Genomic DNA, 24,287 nt, shown 5'->3' on the forward strand with positions numbered 1-24,287 from the left:
ATGTAAGCAATAAAATGCGAGTATAATTTATATTAGGGGATAGAACCAAAAGACAAGTTGAAAAGTAAAAAAATAAAAACTGTATTAAACCGTGATCGACAATGAGATTGGAACAAGAAATCGATACATGTAAACAGTACGCACTTTTTCGATTTATTGAACGATAAATTGGACAATAAGATCGTTACGATTTATCGAAGCCAAGATCGTAGCGTCTAAACCGCGCTTAAGGAATATTTCTTACTGTGAGCAAATAGTCTTTGCTCTGAGATAAAAAATCATCAGTGCTTAAAACTGCGTCTCCATTACCGTCGGCAGGGCAATCTGTTCGCTGCATTTCAACTAAGGCCCAGTTGTACAATTTCAGTTTAAACTTCAGTTTATAGTTAAATTTTGGGTTAAAAGATTTGATTGGCTAATATTTCACAAGCTGCCCAATTGTGTTTCTGAAATCTGTCAGTTAAACCTTTGAATATAAAATTAGTTTTATATTCAAAGGTTAAACTAATCTGAAGTTTAAACTGACATTGTACAACCGGGCCTTAAGTGTATTTGTTTAAAAGAGGGGAGAGTAGTAGTTCATATGAATGTAGGTAGAGATAATAATGTTTAGTTTAAAAGTTTTTAGTAGGGTAGTTGATTGTAAGACTCCATTTTGTCAGAATGTACTAATAGTTTTTTCTGTAAAGCTCAATTTACATTATACTTTTTTCGTCTAGAAACTTTGACTAGAACTTGTGCTAGATTCGACACTATACTAGAAATTTAAATTTACCGCTTTTTGATGCATGGGGTACGTTCAACGGGCTTAGCTGCTGACCGCAAAATTTTATTGAACGCATTGCTAACTACCGCTGTTAGCAATTGCTTACTTTAGCTGACCGCAATGCTCAGCATCAATTTTTAATTCTAACTTCTGCTGTCTGCGTAAAAAAGGCGGGATACCATGGCAATTTAAAAGTTTTGTTGACAGTACATTTGCTTTAACCATTGAACTATATACTCTGTAACCTATAATTCCGTACCAACCTTTAAATTGACATGCCTTGAACAACGAAAGTGTTTTATATGTGTGCTTTCTGAATATTGTGGTACAACATGGGGAATTTTCAGTAATATTTGATTTAAATTACTATGTTATTGTGCGTTCTCATAATTAATGTATTTATATAAGGTTATGGTTATTAGCGCTATCAAGAAATTAAGTAAATAATATTTGATCCATCACGTACACATATAAGTAATAAGGTTATGTTGAATTTTGAATTAAAAATGTCAAATTTAGAAGCGTTCAACACACTACATTTGCTGACCGCAAAATTAAATCAGCTGCTAACTTTTGCTATGTTCGTTGAACGTACCCAATTGACTTTTTGTGTTTCAATGGCAGTGCTGCCAATTTCGGAAAACAAATCTCAATATTGTACATTTTGAGGTTAATTTAAATTGCTAGGAAACAAACATGAATAACAAGCAAAAGAAACTCATTTTTGCTATGTACATGTACCTAATTCAAGAGACTTATATTTGAGGTTATGTTCAAGAGTATAAAAATAATAAAGTTGTTGGTAGCACGGAATTTGTTCTAATTTGGTGCTAGTGCGCAAGTCACAAGTATGAAAGTTGGATGGAAAATGGGTCTGGACCTAGTTCAGATCTAGTTTCTAGATTAGAAACTTGGACGGAATTTTCTGATTTACATTGTCAAAATTTTAACAAGTTCATCTAGTACAAGTGCTAGTCAAAGTTTCTAGACGAAAAAAGTATAATGTAAATTGAGCTTAATAAAGTTTATAAAATTACATATACAGTGAATTTTTTTAATGCGAACATAGGAGTTTGCATGCAATGTAATTTCCCTATGTTCGATTTAAAAAAAAAACATCAATCTATTGAGTAGTTCAAATGAGTAGTAGATACAATTGACAGCTGTCACATTTTTAAAATACCGTCGTCAAATTTAATTACGAAATCGGTTAGGTTATTGCTTAGAATGTCAAGGAGGACACTTCGAACATTTATTGTAATTGTTTTCGTTATTTATTTTCTTCATTTATGTATTGAATAGATCAAATTAGTAGAATATACCAGGTGCACATGACCTATACAAATAATTGAAGGTTGGTTCACAATGTGTTGTGGTGTCAGCGCGTGCCCTGTGAGGTCAAGTTATCGTAAGTTTAAGAAAAATGTATCCTAAAGTTGCTATGGCCTCACATGGCTTCTTTAAAAAAAACTTACCGAGTGCTCTTCATCATAAAGACTATAGAGTTGCTGTTCATAGCCACGCAAGTTGCGCGTTTTGCTGGTGGGAATGTGAACCGCGCACACCTCATAGATTGATGTGTTTTTTTAAAAATCGAACATAGGGAAATTACATTGCATGCAAACTCCTATGTTTGCATTTAAAAAAAACTCACTGTATATAACACTTTGAGTAGTATATAATCAAAGATATAACAGTAAGGGCAATCGCAGTGTTTGTGAGATCAATTTGGAACATTCATGTTTTGCACATGACCAACTGTATGTCGCCTGATCCGTGTCGGAAAACTTTCAATTTTATTTACGCGCCAGACAACAAAACTATAAACAATGTTGTGTATCAAAAATAACAAAATAATATCAAAATAACCACTCTATATGTTTTTGAAATCAATTTTTTAATTATTTATTCCAAATCGAATTAAATATTCTGGGTCAACTATAGTTAATAATAATTTATATTTTTTAATAATATATGATTTTAGTTATTTATGTTGGAACTCTTAAAAATCGAAAAACTGGAACCGGAACTGAACATTACCGAACTCACAGAACCGGAATCGGTAACGGAACCTTTAAAAAATAATTCCTACTTTACTCTACCTACTACCCACAGATTCTACGCCAACTCCGCAGTACAGTAACACGGAAATAAAATCATCACGACAACGTTAAAAAATGTTGACCGTTCCCTTCAATAGCTAACTAGATTCCGCTTAAATTTGAAATTGAAAAGTGGCACGTGATCGAACACGGCGCCGGCGCTAGTATTCATTGAGAAAACTTTAGACACTCGTATAGCTTTAGACTATAGAAGAGGGATACCAACTACGAGTTGCCACTGCGCATGCGCAAATCCAAATTTTGAAACTGGTGTTTGGTTTTCCTTTATTGTAAGCACCTATGTATGTATCAAATTTCATTTAAATACTTTTAGAAATAAAAAAGTTTGTAATTCGGTTTATAAATGGTCGAAATACGAAAAGGGTACTGTGAATTTGGAATCGATTCGACTACATTTTTGGCAATGCGTAATATATGGCTAAAGCTATGCAATTCAGTTCATAACTAACGGAGATGTCAAAGCGCTCGGACATTTAGTAAACAAAGTTCACACGGACAGATAGATGGACAGAAGACATAGGAACATCATGACGGACAGACAGACGACAGACAGCAATACAAAATTATAAACGATCTCTATGATCGTTAATAAACGGTAAAAGTGTAAAATTATGGAACATGTAAAAAATGGTTTTTTTACAATAACTTATTTAGCAATAAACGCAATAAATTCCTTCCTTGGTGCAAGCCTCGACACCATAACGAACCAAATAGCGAAAAAAGTAGAACAATAGCTCTTAAGATAAAGAACAAGTAGCGTCCCAACGGCTGGACGGACGGACAAAGTGGCCACAATAGCGCAATTTTTTTATTTTTGTGAAAATGCGCTAAAAACAGGTTATAATCGTTTGCAAAACAATAAAGCAATTGGTTAGGATACACGGTATACAGATGGTGCAATGTGGAAAATTACATGGGTATGTGGAGAAAATTCAAAGTTAACAGGTTAACAACAAATTATGTGAAAATTGGTGAATCGCAAATAAGTCATAGATTCGACTCTAAATTTATATAAACAAATTTGTAATGGATTGCACAGATACCACCCGCACACTTATGCATGCACAATTCTGCCCTTTATGTCTAAGAATATTTGTACCAAACATAATACAGTTGAGTGATTAATTACTCAATGGTAATACCTACCTCTCTTACTAGTATGCGAGTGGTATAAAAGGATAGGTAAGAAAAATGTTAGTGGGTAGGTACATACAGTGATGACATAAGAAAAGTCCCTTGCCCACCGCATACTGCGCTAGACAATTTTTTATTTTGTGAGTTGAAATAGCTGAACTGCTCGTAGTGTACGCATCGGTCAGAAAGAGTGAGCATGAGCTCTCTCCATCTAATAGAAGCAGACAGAAATATTAATTATGTACATCAATTTTAATAATTAATTAAATTATTCAGCATAATTACCACTCATATCTTCAAAATACACAAATTTGAGTTATACCATCGAATTTATTATATAAAAATACAAATACAATTATCTAATTATAAATATTGATATTATCAATTAAATATAATGCTTCATTGTCACATCCGCACAAAACTCTGTTGTAGTTTAAATCTATGCTATTAATTGGTTTATGCAATTTTGGCATAAGCATGAACACTTCAAACTTATTCTTAGCCTGATCTGTGGAACTCCACGGATTTATTTCGACTTCCGACACGTCCAACAGTTTTCCTCCATGGAAGGAAGACTTATTGGTAATCCAGTGCCATAATTCCCCCGAAAATGAGCAGCTAAACATTTGGTCAGGGTGATCTGGGTGAAATTGGATTTCAGCCACACTTTCTGAATGAGCACTTAATAAATTTACTGGGAAAGTATTTTGTCTCAAATCCCATACTGTTAACGAACCTAAATGTGGAAGTTAAAGAAGAAAGTACTCAAAATTGATTGTTGGCTATACCTTCTTCATCTCCTGCAATAACTATATGTCGCTGCGTGGGGTGGTAAGTTAAGCAAGTAGAAGCGACTTGATCAGGGCTTAACATGAAAGTACTACAGGGCTTAACATCCTCAGAACGTAAATCCCAAATCTTCATTTGTCCTCGCGAATTACCAGTTAATATTTCGCTGTGCTTTAAGAATGTTACACAATTCAAACAAGAACTATCAGCTTCATCTAGAAAGATGTAACACATTTAAGAATCATTGGGGATATTATCTTACTCAATGATCTAATAACATTTTTGTGCTCAACATTCAGTAAATTTATACATCCATCTTCACCAACACTCGCAATATCGTTATTGTAACTTGCAAATCCTGTGCAGGAACTATTGTCGTTATTCTTAAATTTGTGAATTTTCTCCCAGCGATTTTCTTGAGTGATCTGTGTATCTCCCTTGTGTACTGTAGTAAATTTTAAATAACTTAAAGAACCAATGGACGATGATGCCACACAGAAATCGGGATTTATAAACTACAAAAATTTCAAAATACAATTTTGATTATTCAAAGGGATTTGAAACTTTACTTTAATTTCTGTTATGTCTCCTTGAAATGGAAAACTTTGAATGGTAAATGGAAAAATATCCATGTCATCTCCTTCTTCAAACCTCCACAGTTTAATACTGTTCTGACTGTCATTGTCCCAACTTCCCGTTACAAAAGCATAAGAATAACTGAAAGCATCAGGTCTCCAACGTATTTTGTTAATTTTTTCAGAAATGTAAGTGCCATGAACGTTTTGAACCATTTTCCAGAATACAGTAGCAAATAGTAGTTATTAATGGAATGAAAATCGACTTTCTACACTTTAAATGATAAATTCCATGTGTTTCAAAAAGAAGGTAATAATTTGTTTTGTGGTTAGGTACAAAACGGTTATAAATTTACTGTTAATTTGAACGAAAAATTTAGTTGAACTATTCGTTTATGGACGTATTCGACAAAATTAAAACTGCCATTGATTATACACACTTGTACCGGGAGATCAATAATAATATGCTGCGCCGCTCTTATAAAATATCACATTATATAGTAATCATTTGCAGCAACCAGATATATGTGTACAAATTCAAAACATAACCTATAATTTTTATTAGTTTCCTCCTTTTCAAAACGGCGTTTTTAAAGACTACCAGTTTCTTTCGAATATTTACAAGGTGGGTAAATTACTTATAAATTTTAAACAAACGTTTTTTTAGTTGTAGCGTGTAAAAGGTAATAGGTTTACTCCGACATGCTTTTTACTTTAGGAGAGAATAAAATGCATTTGCAGTTCTGTTTCCGTAATGGGACTAAAGACGAAAATTGAGTTTGGCAGTACTCGATACGTTTGTGTATACAGGAGTTTCGAGAAACCTCTTGAGCAAAGTCCGAAAAACCGCTACGACTAACGGGTATCTCATATGGAACGTGTCGCACTACTGTCTGGAGAAAATTGTGCTTTTATTCTTTAAAGTAACCGTGTTACAAGAACTCGTCGTCCAGATTTACAAAACCGTCTAAATTATTGCATGCAATTGGTTTAATGCAAATTTACGAGATTGCAACGTATTCGGAACCGTTTAGACACCATTGCCGAATTACGAGCAAGTATAAAAGCTCAAAAGCTGCCGTTTGAAACATTACGCAACGGTCGTTACATTCTGTATTCGAAAACATGAAGAAAAGAGTGGATCCCTGTCTTAATAATGGTGGCGAGCACTTCGAACAGTTGTTATTGTGTGTATGTAATTTATGCTTTACTTCAATATTAACGAGTTGTAAAAGAAATAAAATCGTTTGAATTTTTGTAGTAATTTGCTATTTGTGTAGTTTCACATAATTTGGAAACTAACAAGGTGCTTAAATCGTTGATTTAGATTAAATATCGTTAAACGTCAAAAGTTTACTTTGGTTTGAAGTTTAAGGTTATGTTTTAGTATTGGTGCACCACGCCTGTTGCGGAAAATGATTGCTAACGTCATAATTTATTGAATCGGCGCAGCAACTCATTATTGATCGCACTGTATAATCAATGATGCCGCCAACAAGAGAACCCTGAGCGCCATCGGTATATTCTCATATAATAATGTGTATGATCTAGAATAATGTCTATGAGAAAAATATTCACAATTTTTTTGTGGGAGGAGGAAAGACAACCCCAGTTATATTTTCTGTGTAGGCATTGTCTATTACCATTGTTTAAGTATTTAAACAATGCTATTACCATTGTATAATGTATTAGTGAATTACGTATTTTAAAAATTAAAAGTGTCTCACATCATAGTGAGTATTGTATGCGCATTTATTCAGAGTCACGTCGGCTTCTATTTATGCATGTAAAATTTCTTGCTCTGAACACAGCCTAATTGTCCTTTGACAAATACATTTAAACTACAGAGACTCTTGTACCTACTAACCTTTAAGATGCATATCAGTAAATATTTTCCCTCGTCAATAAATTGTAAAAAATTGTTATGATGAATTAACGAACTTATTTACTTCGAATGTGATTTTTTCTTTTGTAAAAAACGAGCTACAATTTTTTAGAATATTTCAGAATGAATAGTGAACATTCTGAACATCCCAAGTTGCCAGATAATAGTATTTCCAGGAATAACCGCAAAAAACTTCAAAAGGAGAATAAGCAACAAAAATCGAATTTTAAAATTCATCCTATTGGAGGCAACCTTAACTTGATTAGTGAGGATTTTGCCAAGGCATTGAGTTTTAATAGTACCTCTTCGAATTCTAATGAAAATATTGAGATAGATGATGCTAACTTCCCTTCCTTGGGACAGCAAATGAAACATGTTAAAAAACCAGTCAGAGTTCATGATTCCTTGTTCCACTGTAATCTTAGCAATGAGAATTTATTTTCGTTACAAGATTTCATTCAGAATAAATCGCCTATTTCAAGCCAAGTAAGAAAACAGAAGTGTGGGGTAAATAAGAAATATAGTGGTAATCCGTTGGATGCTGCGCTACCCGTTCGAAAATCTGGAAAGTTCAGAGACATTCCCAAATCGAAGAAGCACAGTAAATTGAAACGAGACATACTAATGGAAAAATTAGAAACCGAACCAAATTGTACAATCTACCTAAAGGATCTGTAAGAATAAAGTGGGTACAGTGAAAGGGTGACGAGTAAACATTCTAGATGTAATGCAGATGTTGTAACTGACGACGAAAGTGTGTGCAGTTTTATAGCACGAGTCGTTGAATTGCAAGAAAAACTTTATAAGCGTGATCCGATCAAGGGGAAATCCAAAAGAAGATTCGTTGTAGGGTTGCACGAAGCAAAAAAATACTTAACTTTGAATAGAGTAAAAGTTGTTATAATAGCTGCTGATATTCGCGTTACTAAAGAAAATGGTGTTATATTATTTAGTTTGTTTCTAACATAATATGGGCAACTTTCAGGTGCCGTCCAAGAGGCAGTGGAGGAAATTATCAATTTATGTAAACAAAACTATTTGAGCTGTTTTTTCGCTTTAAAAAAGAGGAAGTTGGGTACTTTAACATTGAAATCTATCCCAATTAGTTGCATTACTGTAATGAATTACGAGGGGGCAGAGGTAATTATAACGTTTTAAGTATTACAGTTACACTAATTAGGTATACATATGTGGTAGGTGCTTAAAAAGGTTCAGTTCATACAAGGAGATGTGGCAATGCAGCTCTTCAGAGTATATAGAGAACTGATACCAACACACTTACTAGACATAAAAAATATAAAATTTTTTTTGTTCTGTACAGTACATAACAGTCTAAGATATTTCAAATGAAATCCCTACACTTCCATGCAATTTTAGTATTGCATGTTGAATGAGTGAATTAACAAAATACGTGAAGTTGGACGGACATGGATGCAGGTATTCGCTACAAGGAATATCTCCCACTTCCATGTCTTCCCTTGCAGGCTCCATTTTTTAGGCTTTTGATCGTTGCGCGCAATACTTTGTAGGGTCGACTAAAAGATTTGATTGGCAATATCGGCAAGATGGCTCTTTTCTGACACAAAAAAACAGTAAATATAAACATACATCTCTGTGTATGTCAGGTGAGGACTTTTTGCCACCTTCATCTGCTATGTCAAATCAAGATTAAATATCGAAATCAGATATAGCACAATACATACTTGAAACAAGTCATCCTGCCAAATATTAATCATAATTACCCGGTTCAAATATACATATAGTGGGTGCATAACACACATGGCAAAATATTAGTATAAAGTCCTTAATTAATTCTCAATGCAAAGTGCAATATGTAATCAACGACCTAACCTACGTCACTCGCCCCCAGATGAAGCACCCTCTGCAAATAAACAGTAACATATTCATGTAAAAGAAAGGAAATTTGCTGCAAGAAATTCAATTATAAAATAACAATGTAGTGTTGACGTTTCCCAATACAGCACTATCCACGAATCGCTATAATATTTATTACATCTTTTAATTGTGCACACTCGTATTGAATATCATCCCTAAGAAGAACATACTGTATCTAAATATAAATAAAAACACGTAAATCGGTCAGGAATTGATTGAGGGTTGTGGGGTAAAATCAGTGCTAACAATAATGGACCACTTGTCTACAGCGATACTGTAAATTAGAAAATCACATATAAATCCCTATGTATTTAATTAAAAGTATGATCAACATAATTTTAAAAGAGCAATGTATATTTGTAATGCGCTATAAATGACAATACCCATGCTGTACTGGAATGTCATTAATTCGCCAAATAATCTAACAGGATCATGTAATTACTAGATGGATGCAATAAACGTAAAAATAAGAGAAGCAAAATACAGCACCTGCATAATAGTTGAGACCATCACAGTAACGAGGTATTCGAAACGTTTACCACTCACTTCGACCAAAGCCCATGTACGTCTCCCCTAAAATTCCTTTTTTTGGTCAAAAACGAAGTCGAAATATTTAATATCAACGCGCTCCGAATTGTCGGTCAATATGGATCATTAACTATATTTAAAAAATAGTATTGTTTTATGAATGATTTTTGTAAAAGTAATGCACTACATTTTTCTAGATTGGGCAACATTAACCCCCAGAGTGAGTCTGTCTGTCTGCCTGACTACAGACCTGCTAAGAAATATAATAAGTATAGAGGGTGGGCCATTAGTGTGTGGGTGGAAGATTATGGGTTCTCATATTTCAAATTCCTTGTCGGGAAATCAAAGTTGCATTATATATTAAATGGAACCCCTATATATTATTACATATTTCGATTCCTTGGTCAATTTGAGTGTGATTATATATTACACCTGATATCTAAAATGGTTCGTTTAGCCGCAATTCGTCGTTTTTTAAAAAAGTAGAAGTCCAGTAAAAATTGAATATCGTAGTTATCATAAAACTTAGAAGGCAGTGACTTTGCACAGACAAGTATATGTTGTCTGTGGTATAAGTAATCATATCTTCAAAACAATATAAAAGAAAGTAATAAAAAAAACTAAGACTAACTAACACAAAATAAATAACACTCGCAAGAAGTTACATCTACTGATGGCACTTAGGAATGTCAATCTTCTACTAACCTTCAGTGACTTTTGACTGGGATCCCGTTTTAACATTTTTTGGGAGGACTTTGATTAATACACACAACAGTGTTCATATTTTGCGTTATACAGGGTTGTTGATCAGTCTAGAAACGGTCAATTATCGGGGAAAATATACAATTCAAGATACCCAAAAAAGTTTTACTAGGCAGTACTAATTTTAATTAAACAGGAGTGATCATGAAGGCGTTGCACACCAAAATTGCATTTTTATCGCATTTTCCAACGAAGTTTGGTGCGCTATTTTATTCTCTGCCCAAGGCCTTAACTACTTCTACAGTTTTCAACATATTTAGTTCGTTCTTTTTGCATTCGGTAGCGTATAGCTCTGGCACCTGAGCCAAGGAAAATCTTGACGATTAATCTGCGCATGGGCAGATTGCGCAATATTAACTTTCTTATTTATAGAGATATTTCTTTGAAATTTTAACCAAAGATGCTTTTAGTAAAAGCAAACGTATTGCATATTGTAAACATCAGAGTAATATGCGCATCCGCAATATTAATTGTCTTAGTTATCAAGATATTTTTTGAAATTTTAATTACAGACACTTCTGTTAAAGGCAAACATATCCGATATTGCAAACATTAGATGTGCGCATGCGCAGTCAGTGCCAACTTCTTTATTTATGAAGACATTTCTTTGAAATTTTAACTATAGGTGCTTCTAGTAAAGAAAAACATCACATGTAGCAGAAATCGAAAACTACAAATGTCGTTAGCAAAGGCAAACACATCATACATAGGGAAAATCAAACTGCAAACTGCCAACTTTTATGAAGATCTCTCTCTAAAGTTTAATCATAGACGCTTCTAGTAAAAACAAACATCGCATACGTATAGCATAAATTAAATCATAAATGTACTCATGCGCGAACTGTGTAACGCCAAGTTTTTTATTTATGGAGATATTTCTTTGAAATTTTAACCATATATATGCCTCCAGTAAAGAAAAACATAACGCACATAGCTATGACCTTTAGGGAAGTACTGTTCAGTTCATGTAAAATGCGCTGAAGTTATTCGCCTTAGGGCGAAAACTTTTTTACTTGTTTTAATGGAACACCCTATAGATGATTAAATATTTCAATTCTCTCAATTTTAAGTAAAATTTGTAAGATAATGTACGTACCTAAATTCAATTGTTTCTGGGATATCTAGTTTTGAAAATGAACACGGCTTTTAAAATTTATTGAATGAAGAATTAAGAAAAGAATTGAAATATCGAATAATATATAAGATGTTTCATTAAAAAATACAATTATGGTGTGTCGTGCGTTTATGACCAACCCTGTATAATTAAAATTATTACTGTTTAGTAGATATTAAAGAACCCCAAAACTTTTGTTGTATTATTTCCCCAATAATCAACCGTTTCCAAACTTATCAGCGACTCTGCATACATGATTAGGTTAAATGTAGAGCATTTTTAAAGTAGGTAATACTTTTATTCTATTTTGCAGGAGCACTTTCGTAAAGTCAAGACCTATTTAAATTCAGCAGATAAGACCGAAGGCCTACATTCAGGAGTCATAGGTAGTGATGAAACGAAAATACTGGAACTACTAAAAAACAACTGATAGATTTACATGGTTTCATGTTAAAACAGTATACAGCGTAATAATGATAATATAATAATTTAAATAAGTTACAGTTACTCATAAATATATTTCTTTCCTAATTTGTAATTAAACTTTGTCTGGAACAATAGTAATTGCCAATTTCCGCTCTGGCCACGCAAATACTTTAGGAAGTGAGAGGTTCTCCGGGGTGCTAAGAACTTGGAATGTTACGGCCATATCCAGTGCAAGATCATCGGGAATTAACACCTGCAACCATGATCCTTGAGCTACATAGGGATACTCATTATCCACTAATGTTCCTGTGACCGAGTTTGCAACTAAAGTAATGGCTATTTCACCGAGTACTGATTTGAAGGTAAAGTGACGACCATGTTTGACGCGACCCCTGTAACAAATTTATAAAATGGTGCCTTAAAATCATTATTTTCAGTACCTTATTGCAAGAGGAAGTAAACTTCCAGCTTCTAGATTGAAAACCAAATGGAGGGATTCTAATTTTTTAATGTGCACTAATTCGGTGGATTCTAAAATGCTCGCTTTGTCTCTAAAATCATTTATTTTGTAGTTTCCGTAATCTTGATCAACGTTTGTGTTTTGCGGAAGCAGATTTAGTGACGGTTTGATCTGGTCCGAATATAACGATCTATCTACATTAATATTGCAGGATATTAGTGTAAGGTCCAGATTGGTGCAATCTTGTTCGGCCCAGGAACACCGCGCACTAACCCCACTCAAATTTGAACCTTCCAATTCGAATCCATTTTCTATTTCTTCATGGGCACTAGGATCTATTTCGAATATGCTTTCTCCTCTTCTCATGTCGGTGATCAACCAAGGACCTCCTGCTCTGTAAGTCCATAAGTTAATACATGATCAAATCGCTTACTTATACTTACAAAGGTAACTGAGTGAGCATCTTCAAAATTCCATCTCCGTTCCATTGCTGGGCAGCTCGTAATTCGTCCGCACAGACACCAACAATTTGTACAAAATCAACTGTACCAAATGGAGTTTGAGTTGTTTTCAGTTGTGCATCTGTTGCCATTAGCATGTGTTGTATTCGTGATTCACTATTATCCAAGGCGCAATGCCAGGACACATGATCGCCCGCACATAGAGTATTACCTGGAGATTAGGTATGTAGATAAGTAAGTTGGTTGTTGATATAGTAAAGACAACCTGATTGAAAAACATATTTAGCTAAAGATTGCATTAATGTTGCTGGCCATGTTGGAGGAGCAGTTTCCTCTGGTTGCCTTTTTAGTCTAAAGGTTAGTTCAAATCCATATCCTGAAATTCCCTCCGGACCAGAAATGTCGTGCACTCTGCCATCACCATGTAAATCAGATAGACCAAAACTGAAACAAAGTGTATATAGTACTATTATTGTGTTGGTAAATACCAAGGTATAGCAATACAAATACTAATATGCAGATTTTTTAAAATTCTACCTTAATTTTTGTTTCTGATTTCATTTATCCATTACGTCCAGGATTGCGCATGTACATATAACTCCTATGTCGTACCTGATACATACCAACTTCTACTGTGTGCAAACCAAACTAGGTTCACCCCTGTAATAATGTCAAATTTTGGCGCATGATATTATGAATAATAACCAAGGATATTAAATAGGACCACAGTAGTTCAACCAGGAATGTTGTAGCACCCTGTATATATCTTCCAAACAATTGCAATCATTTGCTATTCTACACTTAAATAAGAATTCAATATTTTTTAATTTCCTATTATATTATTATTATTCCTATTATACTATTACTACATTATATGTAGCTTATCGTTTAATTGATACTTTTGACCAACTTTGTATAAATTATCGAAAACAATGTACAGGGTGTCTGTCGAATTCAAAAATGTAAAAATATACAGGGTGCTCGGGGTGCACCATTTAAATTTTGAAATATATGGTCACTAACCGGAAGTGAGGGGAAAATACTGTAGTAGAGTATTCAATTCGTTTTTACTTATCATACCATCCACCAAAATTATACAGAGTGAGTCAATGATTGCGCGGAGTAACTTAATGCCTTGAAGATAAGATAGAGTGCTTTTGTATTATGATATGGTTGAATATTCTCCACGTTTTAAAAATATTTTAAATTATACAGGGTGCGCCCACAAAGTAGGGCGCCAAAATGGTACTTTTTTTTATTAGGAACCCCCTGTATTTGAATGCATTTTTGAATTCTACGTGTAATTGTACGTCTTTTTTATTATATGGTTAATATCCGAAAAGCTAGGGCATTTGCAAGCGTCAGTATACATTGTCAAAATTATTACTTAAATTTTGATTCCAGGTTTTGTATCTTTTATCCTGGGTTAAGTAAAAGACAAATAAATACCAAATATCATATTTTTTTTGTTTTCTTCTTTGTTTCTTCTCGTTATATTGATATTTTGTGTCCAATAAAGTCCTATTATTATTATACATCTACTATAAACCATTAAAAAAATAGCTTACAGGGTGTTTGAGTCGCCGTGCGAAAGAAGCCTTCAAAGAACCATCTCAGTCATGGAAGTGGTAAGTACCTGAATTTGAAGCCTAGGTATACATGTGGACCCTGTCCACCCTCTTAGCGAAATCCAGAATCCAATGCGTTGTGTATATTGTGCATGCATTGCATAAACATTGCAACACTACCCACCGACCTATTTCATACAGTGATTAGGATTACCTCCTTGGGGTTAAGTGCTAGAGCAGATGTAAGTACCTTCTCTTAGCCATACAACTGAACTTTGCCCATTCGGTTTCGTGATTGCCCTTATCTAATGCAGTATATAAAGACGTTATAAGCCACAAACTTTGTTTAATTACCTGTATAAATTCAGTAAATGAATACTACTACTAATACCAACCTTATATAATGCCAGTGTGGTGGAATATTTTCATGTGGTATACCAGGATTTGCATACATAGAAATATAGTCCAAAGGATCAGGTCCAGCTAGCCTGCAAAATAAATAATATTTGTGGAGGTGTTAAGTGAAAATCAGTGGCGGAACTAGGTAGGTGCCAAAGGTGCCGTGGCACCGTGCTCTGAATGGGGGAGGGCGCGCCGGAGCCGCTGAAGCACCGGGGGCACTAAGTCGGGATGGGCAGTACGTGGTGTACCGTATAGACCAGTCATAAAAGACAAGAACGGCAGTTAAATTCTAATACTTTGCTAAAGTCGACTACAGGGTGCACTGAAATATAATTAAAACTAAATTTACGCTCCTTTAGGATGAAGCGAACATTGTTAAAAAGTAAAAAAATTATCAAAGTCTTTCTATGAGATGTAAGGGATTTCAGCGCATTTTGTGTGGCAGATCAGTACTTTTATTAACCACAATCAATAAGATTTTGCGGGGGCCCCATATTCCCTTTGTCAGTACCCACCTCCGACATCCCGTTCGCCCGGAATTCGCGTTTGAAGTTTTGACTCCACCGTTAGTAAGATATTGTCGAGAGCTACCACACTCCCTTTGACCCGCTTCCGACACCCCCACAGACGGCGGATGTATACACAGTTTGAATCAAAACACTTGTCCCACGCTATCTTAAGTGCCTCAATATGAATGGCGACTGTGTTGAAAAATAGCCTAAGAGTGTAGCTTCCAAATGTATACATATAATAAAAGTTGTTTATTACACTTTCTTAATTTTTTATTTCAAAACGTCTATTACTTTCTGGATGGCCCTTGTAGTACAAAGTTACAGCGGTAGGAAAAGGCTGCAGATTTAAAATAATAATAATAATAATAATAGTTTATTTGAGATCTATACAATAGTCTGTATTAGTTGAACCAACATTTGCACGCAATCATTTCTACGACTTGAGCCCCATGCCATAGTTAAATTTGACGCGAGAATTGGAAACACTATAAATAAATGTATTTCTATTCTTCATTCAGTGAAAGATTTCGTTATTCAAAGCATCTTTCTAAAATTTAAGTATGCAAAATTTGTGTGTAAATTCGAAAGGGTGCAGTGCTGTTAAAATTTCGTGTAAAGTTTCTATCAAAAATGTACCGTGTTTTATTAATTAGAGCGCAATGGTTTCATATCATTTACTAAAACACCCTTTGTTTTTCAAAAATATTCATGATTTATCATCTAGTAGATATTTAGATATTTCTATTTATAAAAGGTGTTCAAATAGTTCGCCAACTGTAGTCGCTAATTAAAAAAAACAGTTTCTTTCATAACTGCCAGATTATAAAAATTACCTTAAAGTATGTCATATTATTGAGAGTCCAATTATCTAAAATTTTACTTTTTATGTAGAATTTCTTTAGCATTGTTTAGAATCTTTTTGGAATTTTTTAGAATTTTGTTGGAACTTTTCTTGAATTTTTCCAAACGCACATGCATACACAGCTATTATTATAACCAAACGTTTACAGGAATTTATTGTTGCTGCTGAAATATCTTATATTCCAAAATGTAATGTAACACACATGTTGTTTCAATATTTAATTTCCGCGTTTGTTTTTTAAGTGAACTGCGCGAGAGTGAATGTGAGTGAGTGGGTATTTTCACGAAATTTCAGGAAGTAAACTCAAAATTATTAGAAATTACATACAAACATTTTAACGATAACTGCAATGACTTTAGGAGCACTGTACTGAGATTTAGTTTTTGAATTATCCATCGATGAAAATTACATATTTAAAAAAAATGTAGCTATTTTTAGACATGCAAATGAAATAAGTGACATATACAAGTGCTGTATAATTTAAAAAAAATGTTTAAATCCAAATTACTATACAAGAAGGAACACCCTGTATGTGATTTTAAAAGAAAAGAAGTGAACTACTACAATTAAGGCACCAAAGGCAATTACTACTTTCATGGAATCGATAGTTTTCTCTATAGCCCCTAATTTAGACTTCAAAGTAATTATTGGTTGGGATAAAAAAAGAACATTTCCACTAGACAGGAAGTTAGAACAGTAAATAGGGAGTGCAATCTATTTTTAACTTAACATAAAGTACTTAAATTAAGAATTTTCATACCTAATTAAAACGGGAAAAGTAATAAGAATAATTGTAATTACGATTAGGTATACCAGTATTTAAGGAGAGCAGTCACTTGTAACGGATTTGGCTGATCCGGATAGATTTTGCGGCATAGTGAGTACAGACTTTCGAGACCGGCTGGTGTCGGTGGAAGTAAATTCATCGGGGGCCCATGGGGCAAAGCGGCAGCCTCATCCATTATACTAGAGATTTGAATCAAAGCTATAAAAATGTGTATTTAATAATACTTTGGTTACAGTAACTGTTTAAGTTGTTACCTTCATTTCTTCATGATCACCGTAAAAATAGGCACTGCATTTGGTTGAATAATTAAACCAAAAGGCACTAGGAATTAAATAAAACTCGAAAAATGTGTTTCATTTGTTAAACCCAAAACAAGAATTTAAAGAATTTGTAACTTTTATGCAACCCGCCACGCAAAGGAATTCACACGGCTGCCACAATACTATCAATTAAGCATAATGTGCCTTTTTAAACGGGGCAAAGTTGTATCCAAAAACGCATTGGAATTAGTAAAATAATCATCCCTGTACTTTAAAAAAAAATAAGCGGCAGATATTCATCTTTTTAAACGGAAATTTTGTATTACCTTTTAAAATTTGTAGGTTGGCTACTCGCAAAACAAAAATCAACAAAGCAATTGGGTGTCCTCAGACTGTCAGTTGTCAGTGCAATTGTCAACAATAATTATAAACAATTGAAGAAACATAAGATGATATAAGAAACCTATATTGCTAAAAATGTTAGACTCTTCTCCCGAAGATGAAGATTTTCCAGGAAGACTGCTTCATCAGGTACTTGATTAATTTTTTTTTGTAAATTCTCATGTGTTATCATAATATAGGCTGCACTTTGGGACAATACAGAATTGTTAGAAGATTTGTTAGACGGAGGGCAACAGTCATTCATTAACTCTCAGGATAGCTGGGGCAGAACTCCTTTGCACGCCGCGGCCATCACAGAGTGTTCGCAATGTTTACAAATATTGTTAAATGTTGGTGCCGACTCTAATATTCAGTGCGGTCCCCGAGGAGAGAATAAGGTGAGTATTATTTATATTATTAATTAAATGCTCGAAGTTTGTCCTTTAGACGCCATTACATCTAAGTGCGGAGCACGGACATGTTAGTAATGTCAGCGTGCTTTTGCAACACAACACGAACATGCTGTTGCGCGATGCAAATGGAATGACTGCCTCCGATTTAGCCGACAAAGCTGGACATATTAATTGTATGAATCTTTTAAAGGAGGCGGCAGGTAAGTCAATTTCAACGCAGCTTTAATAATAATGTAAGAAGAAAAAAATCTTAGATGCTATAATTCCGAAAAAAACTTGAGAAAAATCTTAGAATTTAAATAATTAGTTGAAGGGGATATTCCTTCCACTTATGAAAAATGTTTTGTTAAATTCTGAGATTTTTCAGACAATTAAAATAAAAGAAGAAAAGTTTTTCAATTTGGAGAGAAAACGAGTTTTGAATAAAGCAAATTTTAACACTTTTGCATATGTAAGTTTATGTAATAGTATTTTAAGGTAAATCGTAAGTTATAAAACAAAGCTAAATAAATTGAGGAGTGGCACTTTATTATTGGCAGAGGCAGTTATACACATGGGTATACATTACCTCATTAGGGGAAGTATTTTTTTCACTATTATCTGTGGTTTTCCCTTTTGAGGTTTAAATAGCCGGTATATTTAATAAAATTGAAATAAAGTTTGTTCGCTAATTGTTAGGGAAAAAACTATTGTTTTTATCAAGGTGAGGTAATATGATGACTGACAAACGCAAAATTATCTATTTTTTAAGCATAATATTTGAAAAAATGTAGACTTTTTAAAACATTCTTCAAAATTGATTATCCTAGGAATTTTACTAGAAATATGTTTGAACACCTTGTTAGGAATGGTACATATATTCTTGAAAACCCCTTTTTATAATTGTGAGGAAAATTGTATAGTTACACAGTGTCCAAGGTAGGTTGGGGATCTCCGAAACCATAGAAGATACAAAAGTGGTATAAAAAATTCAGATCTTCTTTCGAAGGTATGCCAGAAAAATCGAAATTTGCTGATTTTGTTTTTATTTATTTCTGATGTTATTTGAACATATACAAAAAAACACTTCTTATTGCTATTATTAATTACGAATACAACAATGTCCGGGACCCAAAAAAACAAAAAGTTGGAAACTGTTGGTTTCAACATGATGATGCACCATAATTTTTGAATATGTCTTTTTCTACTGTATATTATTTGATGATATGGATGTCCGCCAGACAACTTCATCCATCCTCAGAAATCTACGAGATATCTTTGGACATTCATTAATTCACTGGATATCCTTGGATTTCCTTCAATATCCTCGGATCTCCATGGATATCCTCGGACAGGACTTCTGATATTTTGTTGGAAATCTTCCGATTCCCCCTAGAAATCTATCCAAAGGTAATACGGAGCAGTTCGCAAATACTCTCTGGAAATTCTTATCCAATTTATTTTGTTTGAGCAACTATCTTACCATGCTAAATCTGTTGAAATCCTGGTTGAAATAATACTGAAATACACTGCAGAGTGGAGCTCGAGCTAAAGGTTCTCTGCATTCATTGATGTACCTATACAATGTATACTTATGTTATAGTAAAAGTGATTAATGCGGCGATTATTCATTATAATCGGTCAATGTCAATAATTGAGGGAATTTTTTTTAAGAACCCCCAGAATGATTTTTTAAAAACTTCATTATCTTAGTTTCGTAAATGGCAGTAGTTTCGCTTCGCCCTTCCCCTAAAGTTTTAAAAGGAAATGCACCAGAAATTTATCACATTTACAGGTGATGAATGAATAATTGCCGCATTAATTACATTTACCGTAACATATACATGTTTTATATCTCAATAACGAGTTCTGCCATGATTAATGATTCAAGTGTTAGGTATGGAAGGAAACCAATGTAAGTAGGTTGCTTTCTTTCTTCTTATGCTGCTAGTGCAAAAGCTTCGTTATCAACTTCGTTGGGAAAACGGCGAAACATACTGTCCTGAGCAGAGGGAATATCTTAAATACACTCCAATCTTTTTTATGATTGCGGTCTGCGGACGAGATATACTGTATAGAATATCCCAATTTCAATATCCCCTTAGGAAATGTAGAGAAACTGTTTTTATATTTTCGCTTCTGTTTCCAAGAAAATTCGATTGCGCTCTTGGTCATTTCTTTAAATAGTAACTCAGCAACTGCGCAATTTCAAACAAGTATAAATTGTGTACAACTCTTGTGCAGATAAAGTACATTTTTTTAACCGAAATAGCTTTTGTTTTGACATCACCAATGGTTATATTTCTTGCAGACGTCTCAATCGCCCTTTGTGAGTACCCTCTTCCGACATTCCATTCTTGAGGTATAAGGGAATATACCCGATCACGATAAGAGGTCGAGGAGGAGGGCTGTGTTTGGACAGAAAGAAGGGCAGTAGTTGGTAGAAAACGGTTCCTTTTGTTGAGACCTTTAATTAGAATACAATGAGGGATACAATTAATTTTTAACCCCCCCCCCCCTCCCGCTCAGGCCCCGTCGCTCACTGATCTCGAAAAAGAGTCGAACGGGAAAGTTATAGTTTGTACAAACCAATTTATTTCAATGAGACCTTTCATTAGAATACCATGAAGGGTAGAACATGCGTTTACCCCCCCCCCCCCTCTGAACGTTAATCCCCCCCTCCCCCAAATTTCCTAAAGTTTAACTAAAGGCATGCGTATGCAAAATCTGAGACCAATTGGTTGTCGTATGTAAAAGTTATGCACGTTTTACTTTCAAAAACAGCATCTCAGGAAATAATTCGTGGGGAGGCCCCCCTTTTAGACAGCGAAATTGGATGGCCGTCTAGCACACCTGCAAGGTATAGGCTACCTACTGCAAAAAATTCCAGGACTCTAGGACCATTCCCTTAGAAGTCGTTCAAAACGGTAGAAGTGGGTCCGGACAGACAAAACGCAAACAATAGCACACTTTTTTTGATTCCTAAAAAATGCGTTAAAAATAGCACAATTCGTTTTTAATATCTCATTTATTTTTTTAAATACAGAAAAAACAAGGAATAGAAGCTATTCATACTCAATTTTTAGGTCATTTTTAAGAATTAAAAGGCTTCTTAGAATCTCGTAGACAGCGTGTTTATAATTTTCTATATTCGTGGGAACCGTGAAATTTTTTTTAGCAATCTTAGGAGTAGTTTGAGAAATTTTAGACACTATTTTCAAAATGTTCCTCCAACGCTTGAGGAATGTTAGAAATAAGAGATTAGAAATCTTTTCGAAACATTTTTGGAAAAATGATTTTGTTATTTCGAGTTTGTACTCTACTGCTCTACCAAGTAGACCACTTTACCCTAGACCCTACCCGATAAATTTTTTTATTAACCTGTAATTTTAGGAAATCGTTAAATGTCTTAGAAATCCTAATAGGAATTTTATTAACGATCGAGATCGTTTATAATTTTGTATTGCTGTCTGTCTGTCCGTCTATCTGTCTGTCCGTGTGCACGATAACTTTGTGAATCAAAAAATTTGGTTTGCGCATGCGCAATCCGATTTTTTACATCTCCGTTAGTTACGAACCGAATTGCATGAAATTTTGTATGTAGGCACCTCAAATAAAAGTAAAACTACAGCCGAATCAAAAAATTTGTTTTGCGCATGCAAACTAACGCCGATTCAAAAGTTCGTTTTACAAGCCATGCTGATCTGGTGGGACAGAATCAACCCCTTATGTATGTGTGAAGATCTCGAGGAACGTTCGGTATTCAGTTGTATCGGATTTTTAAAAACTATTTGCAAACCTTTTTAACAAACTTCCTATGAAATTTCAACTATCCAATTTTTTTTTAAATCATTCAAATCTTTATTTAGTAGTTTTTCTATAAATCTTCTTGAAAATTCTCGTTCGTTTCTCGTTTCTTATTGCTTCCTTTCTTTTCAAAGTTTTTTCTAAATTCATACTAAAGACTCATACAAGTCATACACCGGTGAGGGTTCAAAATGTTTCATTTGGGAATCCCAAAATTTGTATTTTTTAATTTTTTTCCCAGCAACTATCATACATGGGAGGATGGAATTAACAGATTTGCGTAGGTTTTTGAGTATGTCGTTGATTTTCCTAACATTTTTAAAAAATTCTTATTCCGACCCGGAAAAAAATTCTGTTCTCGATGAAACTTACATTGAATATTAAAAAAAAATGCAAATGAAACACTAAACCGCTCAGACGTGTTATTTACTCGTATTTATTTATTTGCCTTTATTTTTGAGTGGACGGGATTTCAACCAAGGCCGCTCTACCAACACAACCCACTATACATTTACAAATATCCATGCCCGAACCCGAATTCGAACCAGGAACCCTTAGCACTACAGTCCAGCTTCAACTGAACGGCGCCACACACTCAAAGGCTGGCCTTTGGTAGGTAGGTAGACATTTCATTTGTGAATGTGCGACAACTTTTTTAGGTGATTTCGATGATCGTAGGAAGAAACGGTTGCACATTTTGTTCTTACATAGATCGTGTATCCACCAAATTTTAATGAATTTGTTGATCCGACTAAGAATTACAATTAATTTTTCGAAAAAGTGTCTTTGGGTTCGTTATTTTCACGCTGAGAAATCTTCATAACCGACTTTTGCCGAAATCGAAATTTTTCGCGCAACCCCGTACCATCTTATAGGAATTTTAGAAATATTTTTCCAAGGTCAGAAAGGACATATCGCAAAATGCAGGTTAAGCTGCAGGTGACTGTTTCTGAGAAAAAAATTAAAAAAGAAACGCAAATTTTGGGACTTTTGCTCATAAACTATAAATTTTAGGTCATCGGCTTATTCGAAAAAAATGATTATTTTAGTATTCGCTTCTTTGGCATAAGTACTTAATACTTATTTGTGACAACTTATATATTTCCTCTTAACGCATGACAATGGGGATGGGCGTAAAGGGTTGAGCGATCCGCAATAGCTACAAGGTAGAAAATTATGTCGTTCCCATTGTCATTTTAGCTACCAGAACGCCTCTGGTCGCACTATTGTAATTTTACCATATAGATACCAGATACCACTGCGTTGCTAATTAGGAAATTAATCGAAGATCGTTTACAATACCTATTATATTATCCTAGTTACGTCAATTGATGTAATGAGGATGTAATGTAAGATAAGGAGTGTTAAATGAACCGCGTGTGACTATGTTTACAAAGTAATTGTTCTTTACAACCTATTATAATGTCATTTTCATTTCTGTTAAACAAAATGTTCGACTTCATTCCAATAGGGCAAACATGTAACTTTTTAAGTAAATGTCAAGACTCCTTTACAAAATCAAGCTCAGTTCATTTCAAATACCTACCCATTAATCCTCAACAATGCAGTGGCTCACCTATCCCGTATTGAGCAGTTAAACTGTAAATTGAATAATCACATTTTACCAATGAACAAACTTGCAATGGCAAGATGTGTTTTTACCGCAATATTAGTGCTCATTCTTGCTTATTTGATCGTAATATTGCTACACAGGAAGTTTAATAATTTGGAACTCACGACGCCAGGATATTAAACTGATTAAATTAATAAAGTAAGTTACTGATACTTTATATTGTAAGGAACTAGTTTTCATAACCACAAGTAACGTATTTATGGAAAGTATTTAATTTCGTTGTAAATTGCCGTATTTATAACCTTTCGTCTACGCAGTATTGATTTTAGTGTTGCACCCTCCTTTGCTATTCACGTCCTTTTAAAGGGAGAGGTCTTAAATGCCGGCCGTTTTTGTTTTTGTTTAAATATTGTTTGCAGAATTTTATTGTGTGCTGGTGGGGTGTAATTAATTAAGGGTCCAAAGAATCGAAATATATTTTTTAATAAGTAATTAAATCTTAAAATTTGAAATTTTTGTATCTACATATTTACAATCAAGAATTGCGGCAATATGTTTAAAAGAAAAAAGACGAGGTGTTCTCCTGAAGTTGCAATTGAAGCGTGTGATTACTTTGTCCGTGATCTTAGTGCAAATTTTGTAAAAGGCAAGTACTTCTGTTATTTTCCATTTAGGGATGTAACAAAATTTGTTTAGTTTCATTTAGATACTGTAAGTGTAAGTAATGACCAATTTATTTGTAAAACAGCAAAATGATATTCTTTTATTTCATTTACAACGGACCAATTAATATTTATAGTAGGGTCGGGGAATGCCATCGCACT

General features: G+C 34.1%; 4 protein-coding genes across 5 annotated transcripts in view; 2 read left to right on the forward strand and 2 right to left on the reverse strand.

Annotated features, from left to right (window-relative positions):
- Positions 1 to 4,339: 4,339 nt before the first annotated feature.
- Positions 4,340 to 5,735, reverse strand: LOC116173688 (nucleoporin Nup43). Its single transcript, XM_031491331.1, has 4 exons — positions 5,382 to 5,735; positions 5,075 to 5,327; positions 4,812 to 5,027; positions 4,340 to 4,759 (listed from the first exon to the last, which is right to left on the reverse strand). The coding sequence occupies exons 1-4, from the start codon at positions 5,601 to 5,603 to the stop codon at positions 4,383 to 4,385; spliced, it is 1,068 nt and encodes a 355-aa protein (XP_031347191.1). The 5' UTR covers positions 5,604 to 5,735; the 3' UTR covers positions 4,340 to 4,382.
- A 1,485-nt stretch (positions 5,736 to 7,220) lies between these two features.
- On the forward strand, positions 7,221 to 12,579 carry LOC116173695. Its single transcript, XM_031491346.1, has 4 exons — positions 7,221 to 7,946; positions 7,995 to 8,209; positions 8,258 to 8,412; positions 11,886 to 12,579. The coding sequence occupies exons 1-4, from the start codon at positions 7,396 to 7,398 to the stop codon at positions 12,000 to 12,002; spliced, it is 1,038 nt and encodes a 345-aa protein (XP_031347206.1). The 5' UTR covers positions 7,221 to 7,395; the 3' UTR covers positions 12,003 to 12,579.
- Positions 12,000 to 17,469, reverse strand: LOC116173694 (suppressor of fused homolog). Its single transcript, XM_031491344.1, has 7 exons — positions 17,305 to 17,469; positions 17,077 to 17,248; positions 14,883 to 14,975; positions 13,185 to 13,363; positions 12,902 to 13,130; positions 12,439 to 12,852; positions 12,000 to 12,390 (listed from the first exon to the last, which is right to left on the reverse strand). The coding sequence occupies exons 2-7, from the start codon at positions 17,223 to 17,225 to the stop codon at positions 12,111 to 12,113; spliced, it is 1,344 nt and encodes a 447-aa protein (XP_031347204.1). The 5' UTR covers positions 17,226 to 17,248; positions 17,305 to 17,469; the 3' UTR covers positions 12,000 to 12,110.
- A 192-nt stretch (positions 17,470 to 17,661) lies between these two features.
- The window catches only part of LOC116173693 (leucine-rich repeat serine/threonine-protein kinase 1-like), a 38,331-nt gene continuing 31,705 nt past the window's right edge, over positions 17,662 to 24,287 (forward strand). Inside the window, exons 1-3 of one of the 2 annotated variants that reach the window (XM_031491343.1) lie at positions 17,662 to 17,841; positions 17,892 to 18,089; positions 18,139 to 18,304. In XM_031491343.1, coding sequence (XP_031347203.1) covers positions 17,788 to 17,841; positions 17,892 to 18,089; positions 18,139 to 18,304 — 418 coding nt within the window. In that variant the 5' untranslated portion in view covers positions 17,662 to 17,787. The remainder of the gene's footprint in view (positions 17,842 to 17,891; positions 18,090 to 18,138; positions 18,305 to 24,287) is intronic. The other variant, XM_031491342.1, reaches the window with a different exon arrangement.

Source organism: Photinus pyralis, unplaced genomic scaffold (genome assembly GCF_008802855.1).
Source record: "Photinus pyralis isolate 1611_PpyrPB1 unplaced genomic scaffold, Ppyr1.3 Ppyr1.4_LG6, whole genome shotgun sequence".
Classification (NCBI taxonomy): Eukaryota; Metazoa; Arthropoda; class Insecta; order Coleoptera; family Lampyridae; genus Photinus; species Photinus pyralis.